The sequence below is a fragment of the Podarcis cretensis genome (assembly GCF_951804945.1).
Source record: "Podarcis cretensis genome assembly, chromosome: 2".
Lineage (NCBI taxonomy): Eukaryota > Metazoa > Chordata > Lepidosauria > Squamata > Lacertidae > Podarcis > Podarcis cretensis.
The window spans coordinates 76,338,628-76,362,997 of record NC_137171.1 but is presented as its reverse complement, the minus strand read 5'-3'; the positions used below and the strand labels follow the sequence as shown (position 1 = coordinate 76,362,997).

Sequence of the window (24,370 nt, the reverse complement as noted above, 5' to 3'; positions counted from 1 at the left end):
CTGATCATCTGCTCCAATTCTAATGACTTATCATGAACTGAACTGAACACAGTCATGATCTGAGCTTTCTGCATCACCAATATAGCCTAGACCATATGAAAGGAAGCAGATCCTTCCCTAATTCAATGCTCATAATATATGCAAGAAAATGTGATATGTGGTCTGAAGCTCAGGGATGGGGGAACCTATAACCCTCCATATGTTGTTGAACTCTATGTCAAATCAGCCCCCAGCCAGCAGGCCAAACAGTAAGGGGTGACTGGAATAGAAGTCCACCAACATCTGGAGGGCCACATGTTCTTCATTCCTACTGTAGGTGTATTTAATCCAAATGGAGAAATAAATACTGTGCTACTGTTACATAAATGTGGTCTTTTTAAAGGGGGAAGTATAAATACCTAGAGACACACAGATTGTGAATGTGTGATAGTCCATTCTTTGAAACCTCATCTTAAAAAATAAAACCCTTCTGCCCAACAAAAATTATTTCCTCTGTGTAAGAAATTTCCAATATATTTGAAATTTTCTCTCAATAGCATACAACAACCTATTAGATCTGGTTAGGTGCATTTTGAGCTCTTTTGTAGTACCCTTTTCAAAGCCTGCTTAAAATGTGAGGAATGCCTTACCAGTGAAAAAAGCCACCGTTAATATACAGGCATTGCCTCAGCCAAAAGCAATGGGGTTTTTTTTTAGCTGAATAACAGGAAGGAAATCTCGGCGGGCTGGGGCAAGATTTTCAGTAAGAGACATTGTGGAGCGACTGAGCTCTAAAGGGATTCTGAGGATCTGACTGAGACATTATTTTCAAGAGAACCAGCTATATTGAAGTGGAATAAACACAAAACTTAAAAACCCCAGAAAGCCTGACAAATTTAAGGAGGCCCTTGGTTCCCTAACCATATGACTGTGCTACTGCTACTTTTTTGTCAAAATGTCCCTTACCTGCCCCATCTGAAGCCCTTGTTTATTAGCCTTTGTAGATGAAGATGCTTTCTTTGTAGTTGCCCTAGCTTTGTTCCTTTGCAATGTTTTTCACCTTGCAAACATCTTTTCCCAGAAGACCATCGTTCTCTGGTTTATCCTGACTGGATGTACAACCATAGCCCCAGGAAATACGCAACAACCATTGCTAATTGCAAACAGCCCCGCTTTTACCTCACAGATGCAAGTTCCGTTCTGTGCTGAACCTTCCAAACAAGTCCCCCGACCACTGCATACGTTTCCAGATACAACAGGGCATTCTGGAAAACAAAAACATAGTTGCAGACCAGTTTCAGTTACTAAAATCAGTGTTGGTTTCTCCTCACACCCACCCCTTTATTATCTAGAGTTGTCATATTTCAAAAAGTGAAAACCAGGTCACCCCCCAAAAAGACCTCAAAGTTGTTGAGCTTTTATAAAAATGCCAAAAAACATGTTTTTTCGATTGACCATTCGGGGGGGGGGTTCAGAAATTCCCCCTGGGTGTCAATTCTGCCTTTGAAATCCCAGTAACATCCGGATGTATGGCAGCCCTATTATTTACATTATTATGGAGCCTATTACTGGTACTTATGGTATACTATGGCCCGCACCCCACTTCTATTAAAGCAACTGAGTTGTTAAGCTTATTCAAACAATGTAGGCCAAGCTCTTCATAGTGAACTGGAATGGAGGGGAAGTCTCCACTCCTGCATGTAGAAGGGTATACCCAGGACCATTCTGGGCAACTGTTCTTAAAGCTGTGTCTGGATAGGAGCAGAAAAGTAGGCCGCAGTGGAGCCTGAAGTGCAGCCCGCCCTGCTCTGTTCTGCCAACCTGGCAGAGCAGAAGGTCTGTCTGTCTGGCTCCCAGTTTTTATAGTAGGTTGGACCAATCCAGAGTTTTCAGTCTACCCACAGGGGCCAGTATTTTACACTCCTGTCTCCCTTCTGTGTTTCAAGAGGGCTGCAGAGCTTGAGCATACAGAGCCAGGTGCCTGCCCTAACCATGGTTTAAGCTCCAGGATCCCTAACTGTTTGGAATCTAATGCACTTAATTTAAAGCCTTACCGTAGCAAGCAGGACCCCAAAAACCAGGACAGCAGCGCTTCTCCTCAAATTCCTGCTTACATATTTGAGCACAACCAGGGATTAAAAGAGTAGTCTCGCCTAGCTTGAGTGTATACCTGAAAGAGCAACGACAGCAGTCTGGCAGAGGAGAAAACAAGGGGTGCATTCAAAAACACCACTGGAGCAGCATCTAAATTTGTCCCCTGCCCCTGATGAACCCAGACAGTCAGCATCAAATCTCCCCCTCCTATTTGCATATAGCCCAACCCTGCATTATGCTTCTTTGTCATACTAGAGCTTGAAAAAAATGTTGTGGATTGGCTCTTTCAGTGTCAGTGAGCAGAAAGCTTCAGGGGAACAGCAAGCAATGGTTCGACATCATGTTACCCTGAAAATAAAATAAGAAAGAAAGAAAGAAAGAAAGAAAGAAAGAAAGAAAGAAAGGAAGAAAAGAGCAGCAAAGGCCTCACCTGCAGTTCTTCTGCCCTTCCTTTCCAAGTAATTTTGACCACCTTTTTGGGCATGGCATCCTGGAAATCACGGTACAAGAGGTACAAGGTGTATCGTGTGTATATGTAAACTTCTGGTCACATCGCTTAGACTTTAACTGGAAAGTGGGAAGAGCATTCACCATTATTCTTAAGCGCGTAACACCACTGCAATATGGTAGCCATTAAATGAAACCGATTTTCAAGCACTGTCTTTCAGATTTCTCATCCCCAGTCTAGAAAAAGAGCCAACTGATAGACTTGTGGGATCAACGCTGATTGAGCCATACGAAATCTATGCAAATGAACCATTTAGGAGGCACAATTTCCTCCCTTTTTTTGCACACGTGAACAGAAGCAGTTAGACAGATGCAGGCACACTTACCTATCTCTGCAACATTTCACAGAAAATAAAATGTGGTGGAACACACAGACTGCTTGTCCCTGCACTGTGACACTTTATATGGTGCTTGCTTGTTAATGTGATCAGGCAGCGGCTACTATATCTCTGTCCCGAGATCATTAAAAGTCCACTGACAATAGCAGGGGCCCCCGATTATCCACATGCAGGTGCTTTCATTCAGCCTGCAATCCTATAGAGTTATCACTTTTGTGTCAGTAGTTCCATTAATCTCAGTGGGGCCTACTTTGGAGTGGCATGTACAGGTTTGCACCAACAGATAGCTACACTGCAGCTGGGAATGCTAACTATAAGCGGTCCAAGAGCAGGCAGCAGAGCTCCAGCGCAATTAAAACACTTTGGGGTGGGGGTATTTGGAGTAGAGAAATCTGCTGAAGATGGAACGATGGTATTTATCCTTTTCTCTGCCTGATGTTTCTCCAATTTCAATTATCCACCCCCGCAAAGTGGCATTTAAAATTCAGGTTACCCCTTGCATAAAACTTTCAGACACCCACCCACCTGTCCTGTCCAGATTACCCACTCCCATGGCTGTATTTCTTTCAAGAAAAACATGCCAGGGGTCTCTCATACATGTTTGCCCATATAGCTTATTCCCAGGGGCTCTCCTTCGTGACAAAATGTAAATGTGCTAAGGAACGTAATCCTTTAGCACATGCAAACCATCTTACTTGTTATGACCAAGCAGTTCAGTTTTCTATCTAGCTCAGCCATCTGTTTCCTACAGTGACCAGCCAGAATATTATACCTCACTTTTCAACAAGTGCAAAGTCCAGGCAAACCTTCATATTCTTTTTTTTTGTGTACAATACACTGTAGATATGTGCAAGTGTACAATTCAAATGAAATCAAAGGAAATATGTACGCCTAAGCAAAATACACATACCAGCCAGGGAGACTAAACTGTTCACCTTATTAAGTTTTCTGATTCTGGCAGTAGCCTACTTCAGAAATACACGTTGTGTCATTGATTCATAACTTCAGGTAATTCCTCAGCATTGGCTGATATAAACGGACTGCAATACCTCTTCACAATATTCACCAAAAGTCAATGACGTGCCTATCTACCCCTCAGGAACTTAAAACCCAATATTCAGATTGCGAGAGAATTCTCAGGACTGAATATTGTTATTTACAAAATCCCACAGATTAAAATCAATGTTAGCGTACACGGGGAAGCCACTTCTTTTGATTCACTGGAAATGGCTGGCCTTCTCTTTCTCTCATTGTTTGCTGATCTGTAGCACAGCAGATTCAGTTCTTGGGGTGATTATTGTTCAGGGATATAGAGAGGATGGAGCTATTGATTTGCTATAATTATCAGCCACCTAATGTGGTGATTCTTTTTAATTTTTTGAATGAGCTATGATTTATTTTGAGTTGCATGTATAAAATCAATTTCCAGAAGTGTGTGATATGAAAAAAATAAATGGAAGTTTATGAGGTTTTCACTTCACAATGGACAAGCTAAAGTCTATTCTGCGTACAGATAAGCATGCAAAGGTCCTTGATTAGTTTTTCCTACTTACAGAAAAGACCAAATCATTATCAATTCTGATTCTTCTTGTTCTATGTACTCAATTTAGTTTTCTCTCCACTATCGGTGCTGAGGCAAATGCCTTCCTGAATATGTATCTCACTCATATCTATGTGCCCCTCAATTGCATCCAGAAGTCCCTTCCATGAATCGATGGGCTCCTTGCGTTTGTGGAAGGGACTCCAACCTAACAGGGTCCTGCTAGAAGACGAGGTGCATTTGTGTAGACAGTTTCCATCAATTCCCCTTGCAAATCCCCATTCATGCCATCTCCCATATGGTTCCAGAGAGCTCCCCAACCACCTAGAGCAGCTTTTAGGAGGCTGCAGGTAGACATGGGGAGCAATCTGCAAAAATTGCCTTCTCCTCCCTTCCATCCCTGGGAGCATCCCATGAACTTAACCGTGCTCATGGCTAGTCTGGATCTAACCCAACTTATCAAACTATTTTTTCATACACAAGAATGCAGACACACACAAACACTCAAGCAGTTGACACCAAGTTAAATAAATCTTAATCTACCATCTATCACACTGTAATAAATTACATAGTCAGAAGTGCACATGCAAATTTAATATAGTTTTTAAGGAAAGCGTTTACCGTCTTAGAAGAGGCATTCTCACCTGTGTGAGAAAGCAAGCACTGTCGCAGAGAAGACTGTTTCTATCTGTGGCTGTGATTAATACAAATTAAAAATAACCAACTTATTTTAAGAGCCAACTTAACCTGGGCAGGGCACTTTTTAAACTGAGTAATTGGCCACAGCCACAAAGCCTTATTACAGAGGTGATTTAATGGTTTCAAATATAAAACTTCACAGCAATATACTAGACATGCTGTTGTCTATTTCACTGCAGGCTGATCCCAGGAAGTTCAACGGTGCTTGCTTCCAACTAAGTGCCTATATAATAGCACCTTCTAATACCCAAGGCTGCTGCAGCAGCAAACTTACCTGCTGGCTTTTCTCTTCAGCTGTAGAAATCAAGCAAGCTGCATAGAATAAAAAGAAGAAGCCAGAAGTTTTCATGGCCATGCCTTGATTGAAAAGACCCCAGTGCTTAAAGGGAGATGTGGAAGATGCTGTTTCTTCAAGATAACACCGCCTACTAAGAATCAGATCCAAGAAAACCAGAAGTTAAACGTAAACAGAGAAAAAGATTTGCATGCTGCGAGTCTCTTATTCCGAAGTATACAAAAGCAGCATTGCTTTGACTGAGCATGAATTGTCAGTCAGCAGATATTTTAAAGTGGGGAGAAAGCAGAGGTACAAAAATGATCCTGAGGGGGAAAAAGTTTGCTCAAAACAGAAACGTCTATGGATTTCCTCTCACATATCAGTTCAAAACAGAAGGAAGGAAATCCTTCGTTTTCAGCGGTATGGAAAGGAGTATGCTAATCATATTCTTGTGAAGTAAAGCTGAAGGCTGAACTAAATTGGATGTTGAATCAGATGGGAAATTAATATAGTATGATCAAATTGTTTCAGGGTTTTGTGTTTTTACTGCCATTTAATAGGCTTCCACTGTTCAAAAAATAAAGAAACTACATGCCATATTTGAGAAATATTGGGGGGGGGTATTTTAAAAATGTCTGGGATCATCTTCACAAAAATCTTAGTAAGATAGCTGAGGCACTTTAGAGGGAAACTATTTCTAAGATGTGTTAGTGACAGCTAGATTAATCCCTATAGTGTTTTCCCCAAATATGTGGAGTAATAAAATATATGTTGTCTTGGGCCAGTTTTGAAATGGACCTTTCTGCCAAAGACAACACACATAGTCTCCCCCGACATTCAACTGACCTAATATATCTGAACCTCTTTTTAGTTGATTTCTATATAGAATATTCCTATCCCATCACAATTATAACATTGGAGAGAACAATAGCAAAGCAAAATGGCTGAATTATGTTTTTACATTATAGTTAGAATGTACACCTCATGAACATAATGACCAGGGTCCAAAAAGCCTCACAGCTAGTTCTGAACACCCAAGAGGGCTACAGATGTGTTAAATGAACAGTAGCTCCTCTGTGAATGACTTTTAGAAGCAGTTTATGGAATACTGTGGGAGTCTACAAAAGAAAAGAAAATAGGTTTTTTAAATGTATTTAACTGGTTCCCCACCTTTTGTCCAGCATGGATCTCTAGGTATGATACATGCCTAGATTTCTCAGAAGATCTGCCATTTGGACACTGACCAGACTAGTTTCCAAGCATCATCATGTACATTTCAACCATGCTCTGGGACCATTAGTGTTAGATCATTAGTGGTATACCTGTGGCCCTCCAGATAATGGAGTCCAACTCCCATTAACCCCAACCAGCATGGTCAATGGTCAGAGATGACCAGAGTTGGAAAACCAACATCTGAGAGGTCACAAGTTCCTTGCCACTGCTTTAGATTTCAGCCTTCATTTTATATGTCCGTATATTCACTTCAGCAGCCTATTTAATACTTAATACAATTCAACAGCATGGATGGGGAACCTATGTCCCTCCACAACTTTCATCATCCCTGACCATGCTGGATGGGGCTGATGGAAGGAAGGAGATAACATCTGGGTCTCACATTCCCACCCCACCTTCACATATGCACAAACTTGCATAGGGCAGTACGTCAAGCGATAAAGCCGTATTTGTTGTAGTGAATTTTCTAGTGTAATCCCTGAATTTAAATAATTAACAGACCTAAACTGCCTACTGTATATCCACAAAAGTGTATAGTGCAGGCACTTCTCTCATCTTGCAATGGTGGAAACAGTACAGGAGTGGCATTATATATTTTACAGTAACAACAAAGTGCACTATCTACGGGCTGTATAAATTCTATGAACCCAGGTCTCATTGTTGCCACCTTGGTCTAAGATGTGCTTTAATATTTATGACAAATGGCAGTATCTTGTCATTCTTTGCACAGCAGAGCAGGGGGTTGACAGGAATGGATCAAGATATGCAGGAAACGCAACAGAGGAGAGTGTCAACTTTGCACACATAGCTGGAATGTTATTTGATACTGCCACCACCACAGTATTTCTACAGCCCAAGACAAGCCGCTGGTTCAATGTTAGTGGCTTGTCTCTTCAGCAGTGATGGTGTAGAAACAGAAAGCAAAGCTCTGGCTTTAGGCACTGTTTACCCCCCCCCCCCCCCGTGTATGTAGTTGTTGGATCTTGGTCCTCTCCCTCCTTCATACACAACAGCACTTTCCTTTTTCAAGCACTTGGAGAAAGCGCTGGGCTAGAAAACCATTATTTTGTGAAGCATTTGCAATCTCCAATTAGCTTTGGCAGTTTCCTGCAATTGAAACCTTGTGTTTATGTAGTCTTGACAAAAATTAAAGACTTAAGGTATACCATAAAACGTACATTATCCTGTGTGGGATTTCTGAGGTCTACAAATTCCTAAGGTCAGCTGAGAAAGATTGTTAAAATCCCATATTTTAAATTTGAGAAAACATTTCTATTCAGTTCATAATAGTCTGATTGCATAAGTTATCTGAGGCAGGGAAAGAAAAGGATATAATTAAGAATAAACCAACTAAATTATAGCTCAGTTTCATTAGCAAAAAACAGAACCTTGTGAGGAAGGTTATTGTGTGAACGACTGCATGTGACTTTGAGCTCTTGAGCCAGTAGTCAGAACTCATCTAGGACAGCAAACCTCTAAAAGGGTATGATTTGTGAGAGAGAAGTCCAGCTCTCAATTCTTTTAACCTATTACCAAGTGTTGTAGGGAGACGTGATCCTTTCAAGTAGTTGAAAAGCACTGAAAGTATTAACACTATACAGTACTGGCAAGTGGCTTGGCATAACATGGACAGTATTCACTAATACCCTGTACTCCATTGTTCCCGAGTTCCAGTAAACTCATTCAGGGCCACCCAAAGGCTGCACTTGTGGAACTAAAGATGTTGAATTCTGTCGTGGATATCCTACTATTCTCTGTGGGCCGAAGAGCTGCTAACCTCATCTGGAGATTTGTGATTACGGTATATAAAAGAAGCAATTCTATGATAACTTGCATCCCCTAGAATTCAAGTGTGCTAGAAACAATTGGCCAGTTTCCTGCTATCTAGAGTGGAAGAGTTCCCCCCACTCCCAAATTCTATTTAAATATATTATGGGAGATCCAAAATAATGTTAGCACAAGAACTTTTAGAGAACTGACATTGCACAAGTGGTAGTGTGCAAGCTTAATTATCAGAGTATAATCATAACAGCAGTTGTGCCATGTGTTGCACAACCTTTCAGAATTGCAAGACACTTGTATTTAGCTGTTGCACTATCCTAAGAATGATGGCAGTGGAATGGCCGTTGTGCAAGGTCGCTACAACTGGGTATCAACTATTCTTTTTGTAAGCATTATTTCAAGATTTACTTTTGGAAAAGTTCTACATTCCTCTCCACACAAAATAAAAGAGAGTTTAATGAACACTTAAGCAGTTAGTTGTCCCTAATATTGCCCATTTCAACTACAGTGGTACCTTGGGTTACAGATGCTTCAGGTTACAGACACTTCAGGTTACAGACTCCGCTAACCCAGAAATAGTACCTCGGGTTAAGGTACCTCGGGTTCAGGATGAGAACAAAAATCGTGTGGCAGCAGCGCAAGGCCTCATTAGCTAAAGTGATGCCTCAGGTTAAGAACAGTTTCATGTAAAGAACGAACCTCCAGAACAAATTAAGTTCTTAACCCGAGTTACCACTGTATACAGAATTATAATTTCACTCGAGGGAACATTTCCCTTCTTTTATTTCCCATTATGAAATATGTGCCTAATAACGTTTGGCATAATTAGTATATCTGCCAGATTATGCAAGAGAAAGGTGGATACCAAAGGAATCATTCTGATCTTGAAAGAATGCAAATTGGCAAAGTCCAAGCATTTTGCAATGGGTTTTTATTGTGTATGCAAGATAGACAAAATAATCATACAGGCTCAGTCCCTTTTATGAAAGCTTCCCCTGGAAGGAACTGCCCATGACTTGGATTATTTGATATGATGGTCTCTTCAGAAATTTTTCTTTTCCTTTGAGGCTTCCTATACAGGGCTAAAGGCTTATTAGAAAGACAAATGCACAACTGACCTGCACTGTGAGCAAAATCATGGAAAGTCAGAAACACAAATTTTGGTTTATTTGTATTGAGAAACTTGGCAACAGACAAACACAGTGCTCTGAACTACAAGTATCCTTTGATTTGTTGGCAACAGGGCAATTATTGTCAATCCTGGCCAACCTTTGTCTGCATTAGTGAACTGAAATTGATAACTTTTCTCAACTGTTTTAAAGTGTCCATCGGATGTAACAGTAACTTTCAGTTATAGGTGAATTCTTCCATCATGTTCATGATTAGCAAACAAAATTAAATTTGACACATCATAAAAGAATGAAATGTAAAATTATAAGGATTATTAAATAATTGTTAGCAGCATAGGCAATAAAATACATCTTGAACAAAGAACATTGCACTTTGACATAGCTCAAGCATTTTTAGTTACCATTATTTACATATCTTGTATAGAATAGCAAGACTGATATATATGTACAAAAACCACAGTGGAAACATAACAGTCCTAATGAAAGTATGCCAAGTATTGACTCCTTTTGTTCCATACAGTTGCCTGGGATGCTTAATAAGGAATCTGAATGTGTACTGTTACATAAAAATATAGTTTAGAAAATTCCAGTTTAAATGTTTTAGCAGATTGGTTGTACTATTAAAACCTCTTCACTGCACAAGGAACTATAACAGCAACACACAGCAAACTTCAATGTAATATCATGTTGCTGTGAAGAGAGTGCCAATCCCTGCTTAATTCAATCAATGCTGTGCTTTAAGTCATAGTCTTCGGCCTGATCTCTCAGCTCTGCAGTAACTAAAATATTTGAAAAAAACAAAACTACCCAGTGAGCTCCAAAGGTAGCTCTCGACCACATAAGATCTCCCACTGCCTAGCAAGGAGAGATATTAGTTTCTCGCGGCTTTCTGGACTTGGGATGAAGACACACCACAGGACCTCTCGACTGCTGCTGCCTTCCTGGGTGACCTGCCCTTTAGGAAAACTGAGAACATTGTCAAAGTGATCAAGGGTCAGGTTCTGCATGAGATCTTGATTCTGAATGTCATCAAAAACAAACGTGAGCGCCTGCGGATACGTCTGATATCCCATGAGCACTCTGTCTAAATCACGGATCCTTCTTCCATCTGCAAGTTGATATTTGTCTTTCTTTGGCGGTTCTTTAGCAAATTCAGGAAGTGGATAACTGATGTAATCCTCATTGAAAAGAAACATATCCGAGCTGGTTAAGATCAGCGTTTTAGGTTGAAGTGAGCTGTTGGATTGAGCAGTCCCTTCTGTAGCATTCACTTGAAACGCTAGCACATAGAGAAGTATATTCAGAGACTGGAAGTTAATCACACAGTTCATCTTCTCTGCTACTAGAAAGGCAAGGTCCCCAATTTCTTCTTCATTGGGATATATGAACTTCACTCTACTAGAATGAATCAGTTCATAATTCTCCATTTTCCCTGTAAGCAGAAATACACAATTTATAGTCTGCACTTATTAAAATAATTCTACCAAGGAAGCAACTAAAAAGTTAGGCTAAAACTCACACAGCATGTTTTTATCTGTAATATTAACAGCAGGCTTTCAAAGTGAAACTTGGAGTGATAAGTGGATACTCTGGCAAATATTAAAATAGGCAGCAGTGAACCAGAAGTCACTGATTCAAATCTCACCTCTGCCATGCATTCATTAGATGTCTTAGGCAAGTCATTCCCTCTCAGCCTCAGTCCCCCACATGTAATATGATGGTAATCACATCAAGCAGGCCAGTACTATTTTAAGGACCATTGAAATAATGTATGGGAAGCACTTTGAACATACTAAATTACATCACTTTTAAGATTGCAGTTTAGTCCCTGCCCCTTTCTCCAGGATGCTTAGGGTAGTATACATGGTTATTCCCTTGCTCACTGTATCCTCACAGCAAGTCTGTGAGGTCAGACTGAAAGGTAGCAACTGGTCCAAGGCCACCCAGTGTGAGCTTCATGGCTGAGTGGGGATCTGATTTACAATTTTCCCAGGCCTAGTCAGACAAACTAAGCACCACACCGGCTCATGCTAAGTATCAATAAATTGTATATAACACTTTCTGAAAGAAGTTAACTGCTGATGGTAAACATTTTTGTTGGCCTAACTTTTCAACTTCCTCTTTCATTCTTGGAATTTACTCACGAGGGGTTGAGGGAGAGTGCTAAAAATGCAGTTGTCAGCATAATCTCATATGCTCCCCTCTCCCCAGTATTTTTTTGTGCTTTTCAGTTAAGTTCTATACTTGTTTAGCATTGCCAGAAACACTATTCATACCCTCTTTATACATGCAAAGAAATCACATGGTGCAGGAGTCACAGGATTGTACTACTTGAGCCAGCAGGTGGGGGAAAGCTTCTTGCACATAGAAAAGTACTGCGTCAGAAGGCTGGAATCTATCCATCCTGTTAATTTTGTATATGTAATAAGTTGGGCTTTTTGCATGGCAGGGACGGAGAAGGAGGAAAATCTAAATGGGTACAGTGTTTAGATCAGCAAAAAGAAAAAGAAAACTCAAGACAATTAAGGCTATTCATTTCCATCTGCTTTTGCATCTTCCCTTTTCTAACCCTCCAGACTCTACCAAATCACAATTTCCCTAAATCCTTAGAACAGGATTGTCAGAAATGTTCTTCACCATGAGCTTAAATTTTGCTACCCCCCCCCCCCCATTCTCTCAGTGACTCACATTAGAGGTAATTTTATGTACATGATGTACTGATGGGTGGAATACCCTTTTGTAGTTTAACATAATACACCTGTATCTGTTCTTTTTAACTCTATTTTCATTCAGGTAAAGGAAAAGATCAACAATCAGTGCTTAATGAATACACCTGTTTAGGCTGAACTTCCATACTGATTTCAGGGTCACTGACTGCACTGCCCAAAGGATTCCCAGCTGAATTCTGATTTACTATAAGACAGGGATGATGTAACCAACAGGACAAATGGCTTAATATGTGGCAGGAGGTTGAGTTCTGAACTGGATTTTACAGTGAAGATCTAAATAGTTTGAATACTATTCACACTGGATTTTCAAAATTCAGATTTTCATGCTGCAATTGTCTGGATTTCCAAGTCAAATTAGGGACAAATTAAAACTGTATTGCAAAAGAAGGAAAGCTTTGTCAAAGCTACTGCTATGTAGGCATGCCAAGAGTTCAATCCCCTGGCTAAACAATTTGTGTCCATCTGAAGTCACCCCAGACTTACTGAGGAGCATCCAGCAGCTCTTTCTTCTCCAAGTCCACTGCACTCAGGCTACTCTCAGGAAAAGGAAGGGTACAACTGCATGCAAGAACTTGGGAAAGTACAAGATGCCAGACCTCCCTAGCTAAGGAAAAGCGGGCCTGAAGTGAACCTGCCTAGACATGTCAGAATACACTAGCTACCAAATGTAATGGCTTCACAGAAGACTGAAAGCTTAGAATGGGTCTGTCTGTGGGAATTGTTCCACATTTGCCACACTTCATATTCAGGTCTACAGCCCATATGTGTATACTTGGAAGCCAGCACCACTGAGTTCAAAGGGACTTACTCCCTAGTAACTGTGCATGGATTGAAGCCTGAGCCTACAATTCTAACAAAAGCTGCAGGTGTTGCCTCCTTTTACATATGTTTTTTTACAAAGATCTATGAAATTTACTGATAAAGAGTTGTCTCCTCCTTGGTCTCAAATTACAAGTTCCATTATTGGCCAAATAATGTGCTAAACACACTGCATTTTCCTTAAAAGGAAGGATCTTAACACATCGAATGTATAATGCATACTCTAGAACAGTATGGCGAAATATATTTATAGGTCCTATTAAGTAAAACGTTTCCAAAAAAAATTACCTGTATTTTTCTTTCCAAATTCAGAGTAGAAGTCTTTGTCCACTGGCTCTGGGGATGGTGTCCTTGCCAGTAGTGAGAGCACTGCCATAAGGTGCTGAATAAAAGCATGAGTGCTATAACTGTCTCTGGTTAGACAAGTTAATATATGTTCAGCTGAACGCCCTGAAAACAAGACAGAATCAAATGTGCTTCAAGTCCTATTACAATTTTGCAACATTTTGTGTAGGTTTCTTTCTGTTTAACAGAGGCTATATGTCCACTGGGCCAAATCTTAGGTTTCTATTAGCAGGGTTTGTCTGTTTCCTTCCTAAACATTCAATACCAAACCTCTGATGGGCACTGCCCACTGTACAGGCAATACAGCAACAATTCTTTGAAAATCACACTTTTACCGGCAAGATGTCTCTACTAAAACTAGACATTTTCAGTAAAATGTGCCAGTGTTTGAAAATGTGCAGAACTTTAGCTGTGCCAATGCTAAACTAATGCCAGGCATGCTATAGATAAATCTCATTAACTGAGTATATAAGACCAAATGGTTATGATAAACTGGAACTACAGTATGCAATACTAAATGGTTATGATAAACTGGACTTACAGGCACTATCAGTGCACTGATACTTTTCAGGAACCCCCCCCCCCCCGGTGGGAGGGGAACAGAAGGAGGAAAGAGAAAGGGAAATGGAAAATAAATTTACTTACCAGCAAGTCGAAAATACTGATCAAAAAGTCCAATGTTCACTGAGTGGAGATCATTTAATTTTAGGACCAAGCAGTAAGAGAGATGGAAAGAACTGAATTCATAGTCCAATTGTCCATTGCTCCAAAAATCTGTTAAATTGATTATTGGATAGTATTTAAGAAATTTGGTAATTTTATGAGAAGAAATGTGAAGATCATTTTAAGATCTCAGAAGGGAAGGTTCACTAGTCAGTGCAACTTTTTTTTTTTTTTTACAAAAAATAGAAATAACCCCCTACTAAAGGTGGAACTTTGTATTGCCCTAGCAAAAATGGGTTCCCTACCCATGTTTGCTGAGGTTTGCTGAGGTAATTGAATTAATTTTGTAATGAATGATTTTAGAGTGTTGTTTGTGCTGTACTTTTGTACTATTTTATTGTTGTTAGCTGCCCTGAGCCTGGCTTCGGCTGGGGAGGGCGGGATATAAATAAAATTTATTATTATTATTATTATTATTATTATTATTATTATTGGAGTACAGTGGTACCTCGGGTTACAGACACTTCAGGTTACATACGCTTCAGGTTACAGACTCTGCTAACCCAGAAATAGTACCTCGGGTTAAGAACTTTGCTTCAGGATGAGAACAGAAATCGCGCAGCAGCGGCGCAGCGGCAGCAGGAGGCCCCATTAGCTAAAGTGGTGCTTCAGGTTAAGAACAGTTTCAGGTTAAGAACGGACCTCCAGAACGAATTAAGTACTTAACCGAGGTACCACTGTAATAGCATTTGTAAAGGAAAATAAACAAGCAGCAACCATTGATGCACTCCCTGCTCTCCCCTGCAGACCACTCCCCAATTCTATTTTGCCCTTGCAGCTAGCTGCTGCTGCTGCTGGTGGTGGAGATAGCTGAATACAGTCTTGTGGGAAGGGTTATGGGGAGAATTCACAGCTCAGCAAACTTAAGAAATGTATTTCCACCTGCCAGTTCTCTTTTGCAAATGCCTCTTTATCCCCCCTGCATTAGCGTTACAAGAAAAACACAGTGTTCCCAAACCTCCTTGCCTCATGGCATGCAGTTCTGTTCCAAGAGTGGCCTTAAATAATTATTCAACATTGAAAAAAGGTAATGAATCTCCTTTTTGTATCTTCTAACCCCAATGCCATTTTTCTGCACTCGTGGAAAATCATGGCACACACAGAGCTTTTTCTGGGGGAGCGGGGATCCTTCCAAAGGATACCACCCATTCTAATTCATTAGTCAAAATGGTTCATCATACAATGAACGTCAAGAATATGGAAGTTGCTCCAATCTAAAATCACTTGTCCTTGAGAACATTATTAGAAGCCAGGGATTATATATTCTGCCTTACCAAAGTGGCGTTCGTTAGAATGACTCACGGAATCGTCTAACAAGAAGTAAATAGCTTTAGTTGAGAGCAGAACACAAGCTGTCGCTTCCATATCAGGAGCTTTATAAAACAGAACAGATGACCACATGAGATGCCTCAGCTCTTCGTTTTCCACCTAAAATATTGACAACACAATTAATCAACTATTTTAAGTGTCTGAATGCAGTTTCTTCGTCAATAGTTATAAAATGCGAGTCCTTTCTAACCCACTTCATATTCAATTGCTGGAGAGTATAGCTTCAGTTCGGGAAGAAATTCATACAATCGTAGAGTTGGGATGCCTGTTTGCCACTGGAAATCTTCCCTAGTGATATAACAAACTGAGGACTGATTAAACATGTGGAGCAAGAATTCCTGTGGATCCACATTTTCCTATTGTTTGTGGCTTTGGTTTGCATCCATCAGTATTATGAAATACTCTTTAACATCCAGAGTTACCACCACTGGACCCAAGAGTGTTCCCATTTTCAGACTTTTAAAGTAACTGAGGTGCCCATTAGTTAATACATATACTGTAACAAAGTTTAGCTCTCACTATTGGTGGAAGCGGAATAACAATTTTGATGCTGCTGTAATGAGTGAACCCAGATGGTCAAATCATCATCATCATCATCATCAACAACAACAGAATATTCACAACCACAATTTAGTTTTAAAGAACTAAAATGCAACTTGTAAATATGATAAATTTATTGTCCTTGCTGTTGCCTGGTCTATTTGATTTTAGAGCAAAAAAAAATCCAATCTATTGCCATATGACCATATAATATTAATGATAGTAAAATCAGAAGTCATCAGCACTATTTCTATTTTCTCCCTCCACAGAAAAAACTATTATGTAAGACAAAATATATCCTGAACATATATTGCGCATGAAAATTCATGCCACCATAAACCAGTTAGTTTTCAAGGTGCTAGAGGACAATTTAGCTTTTTTGCAGCAGAATATTATGGCTAGACTTCTGGAACCTCTACCATCAGGAATGTCCCTTCCCTGTGTATTGTACAATACCTCAGCAATGCTGCTGTGGAAAAATTCCATAATGGATTTTCCCTTTAGCCCAGCCACATACTGAAGAGATGAAGAGACTGGAAGGTGCACAGGTATTTGGTTCTCTTCAGTAATTTTCTGCACCAGAAATTCAGATGGATACAGAGATGAGAATGGCAAATGTGGCTTGCATAAGCTGGGAACAAAGAGAGATGAATATACACTGTCAGAGGCAAACCCAAATGAATGAAACACAATTTCATTCAAACTTACAGACTCAGATTTGAAAGGAACCTTGGTGGTCAACTAGTCCAATTTCCTGCTTAGTGCAGGATGCAACTACAGACTCACTGAAAGATGATTGTCCCGCCTCTGCTTAAAATACTTCCTATCAAGATCTCAGGATCATGACCCTTAATCCAAGCTGAAAAGTTTATGTTAAAGCATCCTAGGTGTCTTAGCTGATCATAGCTGAACAGGAGCCAACAGTGTGATGCAGTTGCTTAAAGACTAAACAAATCACAAGCTTACCCTTAAACCCATCCCTTTGCCTCCTGCACTTTTATACGAATGACCATACATTAATTGTGCAGTTTTAACATCCTTACACATCTTAACTGTTTTACTTATTGGAACTCTTCCCAAGATGTACACCTCCTCTGTAATATTGTGCAGCATTTTGTAAACCGCAAGAGACAGAGGTCATCAAACTGGCAATTTATAGAATACTCGTTGCTCACTTCACTGCAAGCCTTCTTCACGGACAAGAAGTTCTCACTAGCTCTTTTTCAGCACGTGATTACAATGACACAACAGGGAGGAAGGTGACCAACTTGTTGGCCCAGTCCTCTCCATCACATTTCTGTCAATTAGCTCTGCAGCCCGCTATGCATTTGAGGGCTAAGTTTTGAACTGGGGAGCCTGCCACACCAGAGTAGGCTCCCTGTGTGATTTAGAAGCTTCATCTTCCAGGAGTCTAAATCATACAGAGAACCTGCACGAGTAGAAGAGCAGCAGAAGTCCAGACCCTGGCATGCAGCTGAAAAACAAAAATATGCCAGAAGGCTGGGGCCTACAAGTTTGTTCCCATCTTCCCATACTGCAATATATGGCTAAATTTTTGGAGATGGCTAGTATAAACAGTTATCCTCACCTTGCAGTTTGGCCATGTCTCTTGGAGTCCCAGAGAGGGTTTCTTTCAGATTCTGCTTTGAAAATAATTATAGTTTTGATGTCTTGTAAAAGTGTCCTCAGAAGACCGTAGATTCTTAGAAAACGGAATTTTTCATGAGGTAGGACAAATACAGCTGTGACAAATCTGTAGCCAACGAGCAATTCAAGCACATGGCCATCTGAAAACGAACCTTCTTGCTGAATAGAATGGCTGACAGGGTGCAAGAGAACAGAAGCTAGTGGAATCCTGCTCAGCTTGAATATGCTCCTTGCGTTCTCAGAGTCTATGTATTTACCTGGCAGTACATTAAAGTCAACTTGAACGATGTGTAGGTGTTGGGGTGTTAGAAATATCCAACAGGGATGGAACATGCAGTGGCCCTCTTCAGCAGATTTATGAAATGTTGAATAAAGTGCAGAACAACCGATGTGTTTAGAGGAAGTTTTGCCATCACTGGCAGATTCTAGCTGACACAAGACTTTCTGAGCATCAGCTTTATTACGGCAGAAAAGGTAGGCAGGGAAACATCCCTTTATCTCTGTGTTTTCAGATGAAATGTGATAAAATCCCATAAGCTGGTAGACAAATTCTTGCAAACTTGCTTTGCCACAGTACAGTACAGAACTTGTTAAAGCAGGCATACAGCTCTGAGAGCGAGACATATGTAAACAGGAATAGAAATCTTGCAGATTCTGAGAGTCCGAAACAACAAACAAGCAGGTATCACCATTATTTACCTTGAGTGTCAAACATATTTCTGGTATTAAAAAGCCAAATTCTGTAAGGTCAGAATATGGAAAGCACAGTGCTAATTTCAAGGCAGAAAGAATATTCTGGCAGTTTCCTTTGGGATCTTGAGGGATTTCAAATACAGCTACCACACTATTGGTCAAAACCAAACAGGAAGCAAACTGCTTGAGTCCTTTATGAACCTGAATACAAAAGCTCCAGAGAACTTTGACTATGTCATCCAGCTCTGTTTTTGTGCTGTCAGAAGCTATTTGCACAATATCTGATGTAGGGATGAACTCAAATACATTGTCCCCTTCATGAAGCCCCATTTCAAAATAGCCATCTTCAGTATCTGCAACTCTGGAATCACTCAAAAGGTTCCCTGTATTTTGAGTTTCCACTGAGAAAGAGGGTGCACTTTCCACAGCATCTGCTATCAAAGCAGAGAGATGTTGCACAAAATCCTGATTTGTGGCAGTGTACGACATACAGGTGAAAGGCAGGATGACAGTATTAAGAGAGTCGGGCAAGGCATCAGGTTCTTCTTTTGAATGGCCCAAGCTTTATTAAAAAATAGAAAACTATATTAATCCAAGTTCAAAAATAATCATCCTATTTCCAAGTCTCACTCTGGTGTCTCTTCATTACTAAAATATTTAAAATACAAGTATATGTATTATTGTTGTTAATTATTATTATATGTAATGAGGGAATGGCATTTGAGATAAAAGTAGACGGTTGGTGAACATAAGCACAGGTATGCATTCATTCAGCTGGTCCTTACAAACCATTTTGAGTGTGTACAGTGTCCATCCTGACCTCAACTTGCCCCATCTGCATTTTGTGGAGCTGCTTCCTGTACTTCCTGTTTCACACTTCTGCTTTAAACAGGAAGTACAGGGAGCTCCCAGGCAGATGAACCCCCTTAAGTCTTCACAACTTTATTTCTCCTCTCTTTATAGTGATCTCTAGCAGCTACAAGTTTTGAATGCACGTAAATGTTCAACAGGTAGAAGTGGAAATCAAAATGAAACATCACTCTCACCACATGTGATGGGCATTTTCATATTTGCTGGAAGAGTCCAACTGAGAAGCAGGTACCTTGAAAGAGAAAGGAATCAGAATAAATAAGTCACACTCTGATGCCTCTGGTACTGCACAACTGAAGGACAGTACATTCTTGCATTTGCCATCGGCCAGGGGACTAAGGGCCGCTGGGAGGCTGCTCCTACTGACTCCCAAGTAGAGAGTAATGGACAGGAGGGAGATCAGACGGTCCCCATGCATTGCATGCAGCTGCAGGGAGCTTGCTTTGCCAGTGCTTGCTGGAAAGAACACTTACAAGAACTTTGTAACTAAGAAGTGGGGTCTCTTTGCACCTCCCTTCCAATCACTTTTCTTTTTGTGTTTTTAAGATTGTAAGCCTGAATCATTGATTGCTTTAAGAGCAGGAAAAAATATTAAAGTGAAGAAACAAACATACAAAAGGAGACACGATAATCTAGTAAAATGTGGGCCTAGTCACATAACAACCTTAACATAGTTCAAAAGGTTAATATGGCTCAATAACTAGCTGAACTGTGGGCTATAATATGGTTGCCATACGTTCTGATTATCCCAGACATTACTGGGATTTCAATGGTTTTTTTGTGTTGTCGCCGAAAATGGACAATGCGTCAAGTTCTTTGGCATTATTATTATTTTTAAAAAAATGTTAATTTGTTTGTGTCCGGATTTTCACTTCTTGAAATATGGCAACCCTAGATAACCTGTTTAACTTTAAAATGACTTTAATAAGCATCACTTGGCTATCTGGAGTAGTTAGTGATTGCTCTGAATGGTGCTTTCCCCCTTTAAAGCAGAATGGCATGTATAGGCTTTGTTGTTCTTCAGTGCAACATAGCAAGTCAACAGGTAGCTCTTTGCAATTCCTGATAATTAGCTGATCATCCACATAGGGACCTGCAGTCATTGTGATGCCAGGATACTGACAACTGGGTGCATCGGCTACCTACTTAACTTTGCCTATGAGGGAAGTTGAGAGAAGATAGTTTCTGGCCCACCAAGCAGATATAGTTCCCCACCCTTGCTATAGGTAGAAGACATGCCTGCTGAATTGCTTATAATTCAGTGAATACATCCGATTTCCTTGTATCAGGAGTTTATAAGCAAACCTCAGGAAAAGAAAAATTGTTTGCTTTTTTAAAAAAGCCATGGTATTGTTTCCTCATGTCATTTTTTGCATCTGTCTGTCTGTCTGTCTGTCTGTCTCTCTCTCTCTCTCTCTCTCTCTCTCACACACACACACACACACACAATTACAAATTCACTAAAGCAGAAAGATTATCTAACATATGGACAGCTATTTGAAATACGTTTCCAGTCAGCCATCTTGCTGAAATTTTATTCCAGTTTTCTCAGACATGGCATTCAGCTTTGAGTGGGCTACAGACTTAGCTGGTTTATGACAAAAACTACCTGATTTCTGCTTCCCAGGCCGGGTGTTTCAGAGCATCTTTGAGTAACTGTATGGCTTGTAGGAGTCAAACTACTTGATGAGAAACTGCTGGCTAGGACTGTTTTTCTAAAAGTTATTTCTAGAACAGATAAAAAAACAGTTCTTGAACACCACTGATGTAAAAACAAGTAAATGTGATTTAAAATATACTAAATCGTATTAACTTTCACATGCTCTGAGAAAGAAAATGCATTGTATTTCAAGCACACATTTATACAATGTCATCCTGTGCTTGAGATTACTTAAGAGAAACGCACATCCATCAACTAACATGCCTATTTGACATACTGATAATTTAACAATAATTACTGAATACGCAGGTTCATCAGAAGCATGGAATCTTATTACTTCCCACCCAGGCGGCTGCATTTATGCTTGACAGAAGCAAATTATCTCAATGGAGCCGCAGTCTTCCACTGAAATAACTGGGCTGCTGAAATGTGTGAAAGGCTTGGACTGCAGTTCAGATTGTTTCAGATTTGAAGTCATTTAAATAATTTTAGGTCATTCAGATCAAAATTAGGGAGGCATCCATTTGTCCACTGCATTCATCCTTTTCCCTATTGCATATGTGAGCCCATGTTTGGAACTTTCCATCACCCCCCAACTGTCCCATGACTGGCCAGCTGGACTCCCAGGAGGACTGTGAGTGGAGAGTGCGCTCAGGGAAGGAATTCATGTACTGAACAAGGCTAACTGGACTGGGTATTATATATATTTCTTTGCAGTTCTCTTCTATATATAACCTCAAGCACTCAAGAGAACAATAATTGTTAAAATCAGAAGACAAATGGAAATATTTTTAGCTGTCAATGTTTTTATAGTAATCGTGGCCATACATTCATGTGAAATGATCCTTGGTTATGGTATGAAGTAAGGCTAACAGCCCAATTCTGTGTTTGCTCAGAAGTGAGAACAAATTATTACAGTGGAATGCGGTAGCTTACTCCTGTCTTAACAGAATAATCATAAGCACGTTTATTCAGAAGCAAGTCCTGCTGAAGACTGCTTCTCTAGTAAATGTACTTAGGATGGCAGTCTAGAAGTGTCATGTAATTTAGTTTCAGAATTTCTTTTGTATTTCCTATTAATTTGCAACCAAAAAAATTAGGTTTTCAAACCCCTTAAAATTTTGAATGTGTAACATCACACATTGATAATTTCTTCAACAGAAGACCCCTACAGTTTACCTGTTCATTATGAAAGAAAAAAACTATCTACTGAATTCTGACAGTAGTTAAGGAAGCTGAAGAAATATTTGTGCTTTTCTGTTTCCTATAAAAAATATTTAAATCTTGGATTTCCTGCAAAAAGGCAGTTTTCCTGTACCACTTGATATGATTAATACTTTATGGAAACAGATGGTGTCACAAAAACATCAGCAGTTGTTTCAGAAAATAAAATGGCAGAACACATGTCCATCCTTGGAAGTTTCAACCCGAAAGACTGTTACAAACAGGGCCTCCGGTTTTCATGAAGAGATCTCTCCCAGCTCCAGCTAGAGATGCCAGGGACCTCCTGTGTGCAGAGCAGAGGCAGGTCACTGAGATATGACCTATTCCATATATATATGTCCATGACTTTGAATTTTGGCTACATTGATATTTGAAAAAGAACCTGTGAAAACTAGCAACATTAAAAAAAAAATCCAAATGCACATAATTTTGGAGGAAATGTCTTGTACTGATAGAGGATAGAAAACAAGGAAAGATATTGCAACGACTTGCACATACAACATTTGGATATTTCCAAATTCCTACCACAATCTTCTTAGTGTTTGAAGAAATGTGGTAAAATGTTTTCTACTTTATATTTTATTTGCTTGCAATAGCCTATATAAATAAATTGAAGTATATGCCTCATTTACTGCTTATGTAGTATTCTCAGCACGAGTAAGGTAAAGGTAAGGTAAATGTAAAGGACGCCTGGACATTTAAGTCCAGTCAAAGGTGACTATGGGGTTGTGGTGCTCATCTCGCTTTTCAGGCCGAGGGAGCCAGCGTTTGTCCACAAACAGCTTTCTGGGTCATGTGGCTAGCATGACTAAACCACTTCTGGCACAACGGGACACTGTGACGGAAACAAGAGCGCACGGAAACACCGTTTACCTTCCTGCTGCAGCGGTACCTATTTATTTACTTGCACTGGCATGCTTTCAAACTTCTAGGTTGGCAGGAGCTGGGACAGAGCAATGGGAGCACAGCCCATCACAGGGGTTTGAACTGCCGACCCTTCCGATCAGCAAGCCCAAGATGCTCAGTGGTTTAGACCACAGCGGCACCTGCGTCCCTTTCACCACCAGTAGAGAGTTACGGGCTGATGAGAACACACAAAAGAGCCTGGTGGATCAGGCCGATGGCCTATCTAGTCCAGCATTCTGTTCTCACAGTGACCACCCAGATGTCTGTGAGAAATCAGCAAGCATGACTTGAGCACAAGTGCACTCTTCTCCCTGTGGCTTCCAGTGACTGGTATTCAGAAGCAATACTGCCTCCCATCCATGGGTATTTGATCATTTGCCTTTGTGCTTCCACTGATGTTGCCAAACCCCATTTCCCTGTAAAGAAATTCATGTATATCAATGCAGCCTAGAAAGGCAGAACCAAAAGGCCTGGCCATGCAGCATGATACATACATGATTACCTTGACTGGAGCTGACAGGACGAGGCAGAGAAGGAGAGGGAGGATGTACAGAAAGAGAAGAACAGTTTGATTTTGAACTGGCAGCAGAAAGCTTGGGATCTTCAGGGATCTGAGAAAGAAAAAATGAAGGGCTGGGAACAAAGGCTACAAAGCATCCCTATCTTGAATGAAAACAAAGACAGATTTGTTAGCAAGCAGTAGGGCTCTGATAAATTAGATAATTTTAAAACACAGCTTCTTCGCCATAATACTGGATGTTGGCAATACTGCATTAACAGCACTTAAGATAAATTTAAAAAGTCAAGTGTATGAACACAAGCAAATTATCCACCTTTCAATGGACCAATTAACTTGAGTACCAGAAAGAAAACGTTAGGAATGTTTTCCCAAGAAACTCCAAAGTAAAACCCAAGAGTGAGAATAAACCCATCAGTAACTGTTTCTTCCTATGGGCAATAATCCAACGTTACTCATACTCAAAGCAGACCTAGTGAAATTCAGGAATGCCAACAAGATTCCCTGTGTATGGAACACTGGATGTGGATTGGGCCCCCTGCATACACACAACATGAATGCAGCCTACTGAAAATAACTGCTGCTTATGTGTGTACATATATAAACTTAGCCTATCCTACCTCACAGGGCTATTGCAAAGATAGAAAGGGTTGGGAGGGGAATGTACACAACCATGAGTTCCCGGGATGAAAAGCAAGATACAAATATGCAAAAAAAAGAAGAAGCAACCAATACTCTAAGCATGTGCAGTTTCACAACTCCCAAAAAACACAAAACATTTTGACAACC

General features: G+C 40.2%; 2 protein-coding genes across 3 annotated transcripts in view; both read right to left on the bottom strand.

Moving 5' to 3' along the window:
• Positions 1–5,970, bottom strand: part of STAB1 (stabilin 1) — a 100,121-nt gene extending 94,151 nt beyond the window's left edge. The window contains exons 1-4 of one of the 2 annotated variants that reach the window (XM_079967206.1): positions 5,432–5,970; positions 2,504–2,640; positions 2,034–2,149; positions 1,159–1,244 (exon numbers count right to left, since the gene is read on the bottom strand). In XM_079967206.1, the coding sequence (XP_079823332.1) occupies positions 1,159–1,244; positions 2,034–2,149; positions 2,504–2,640; positions 5,432–5,512 (420 nt within the window). In that variant the 5' untranslated portion in view covers positions 5,513–5,970. The remainder of the gene's footprint in view (positions 1–1,158; positions 1,245–2,033; positions 2,150–2,503; positions 2,641–5,431) is intronic. The other variant, XM_079967205.1, reaches the window with a different exon arrangement.
• Positions 5,971–9,363: 3,393 nt separating this feature from the next.
• Positions 9,364–24,370, bottom strand: part of NISCH (nischarin) — a 38,147-nt gene continuing 23,140 nt past the window's right edge. The window contains exons 13-21 of the mRNA XM_079967227.1: positions 23,567–23,675; positions 20,884–21,002; positions 19,451–19,506; positions 17,653–18,966; positions 16,521–16,695; positions 15,470–15,623; positions 14,118–14,246; positions 13,416–13,577; positions 9,364–11,011 (exon numbers count right to left, since the gene is read on the bottom strand). Coding sequence (XP_079823353.1) covers positions 10,383–11,011; positions 13,416–13,577; positions 14,118–14,246; positions 15,470–15,623; positions 16,521–16,695; positions 17,653–18,966; positions 19,451–19,506; positions 20,884–21,002; positions 23,567–23,675 — 2,847 coding nt within the window. The 3' untranslated portion in view covers positions 9,364–10,382. The remainder of the gene's footprint in view (positions 11,012–13,415; positions 13,578–14,117; positions 14,247–15,469; positions 15,624–16,520; positions 16,696–17,652; positions 18,967–19,450; positions 19,507–20,883; positions 21,003–23,566; positions 23,676–24,370) is intronic.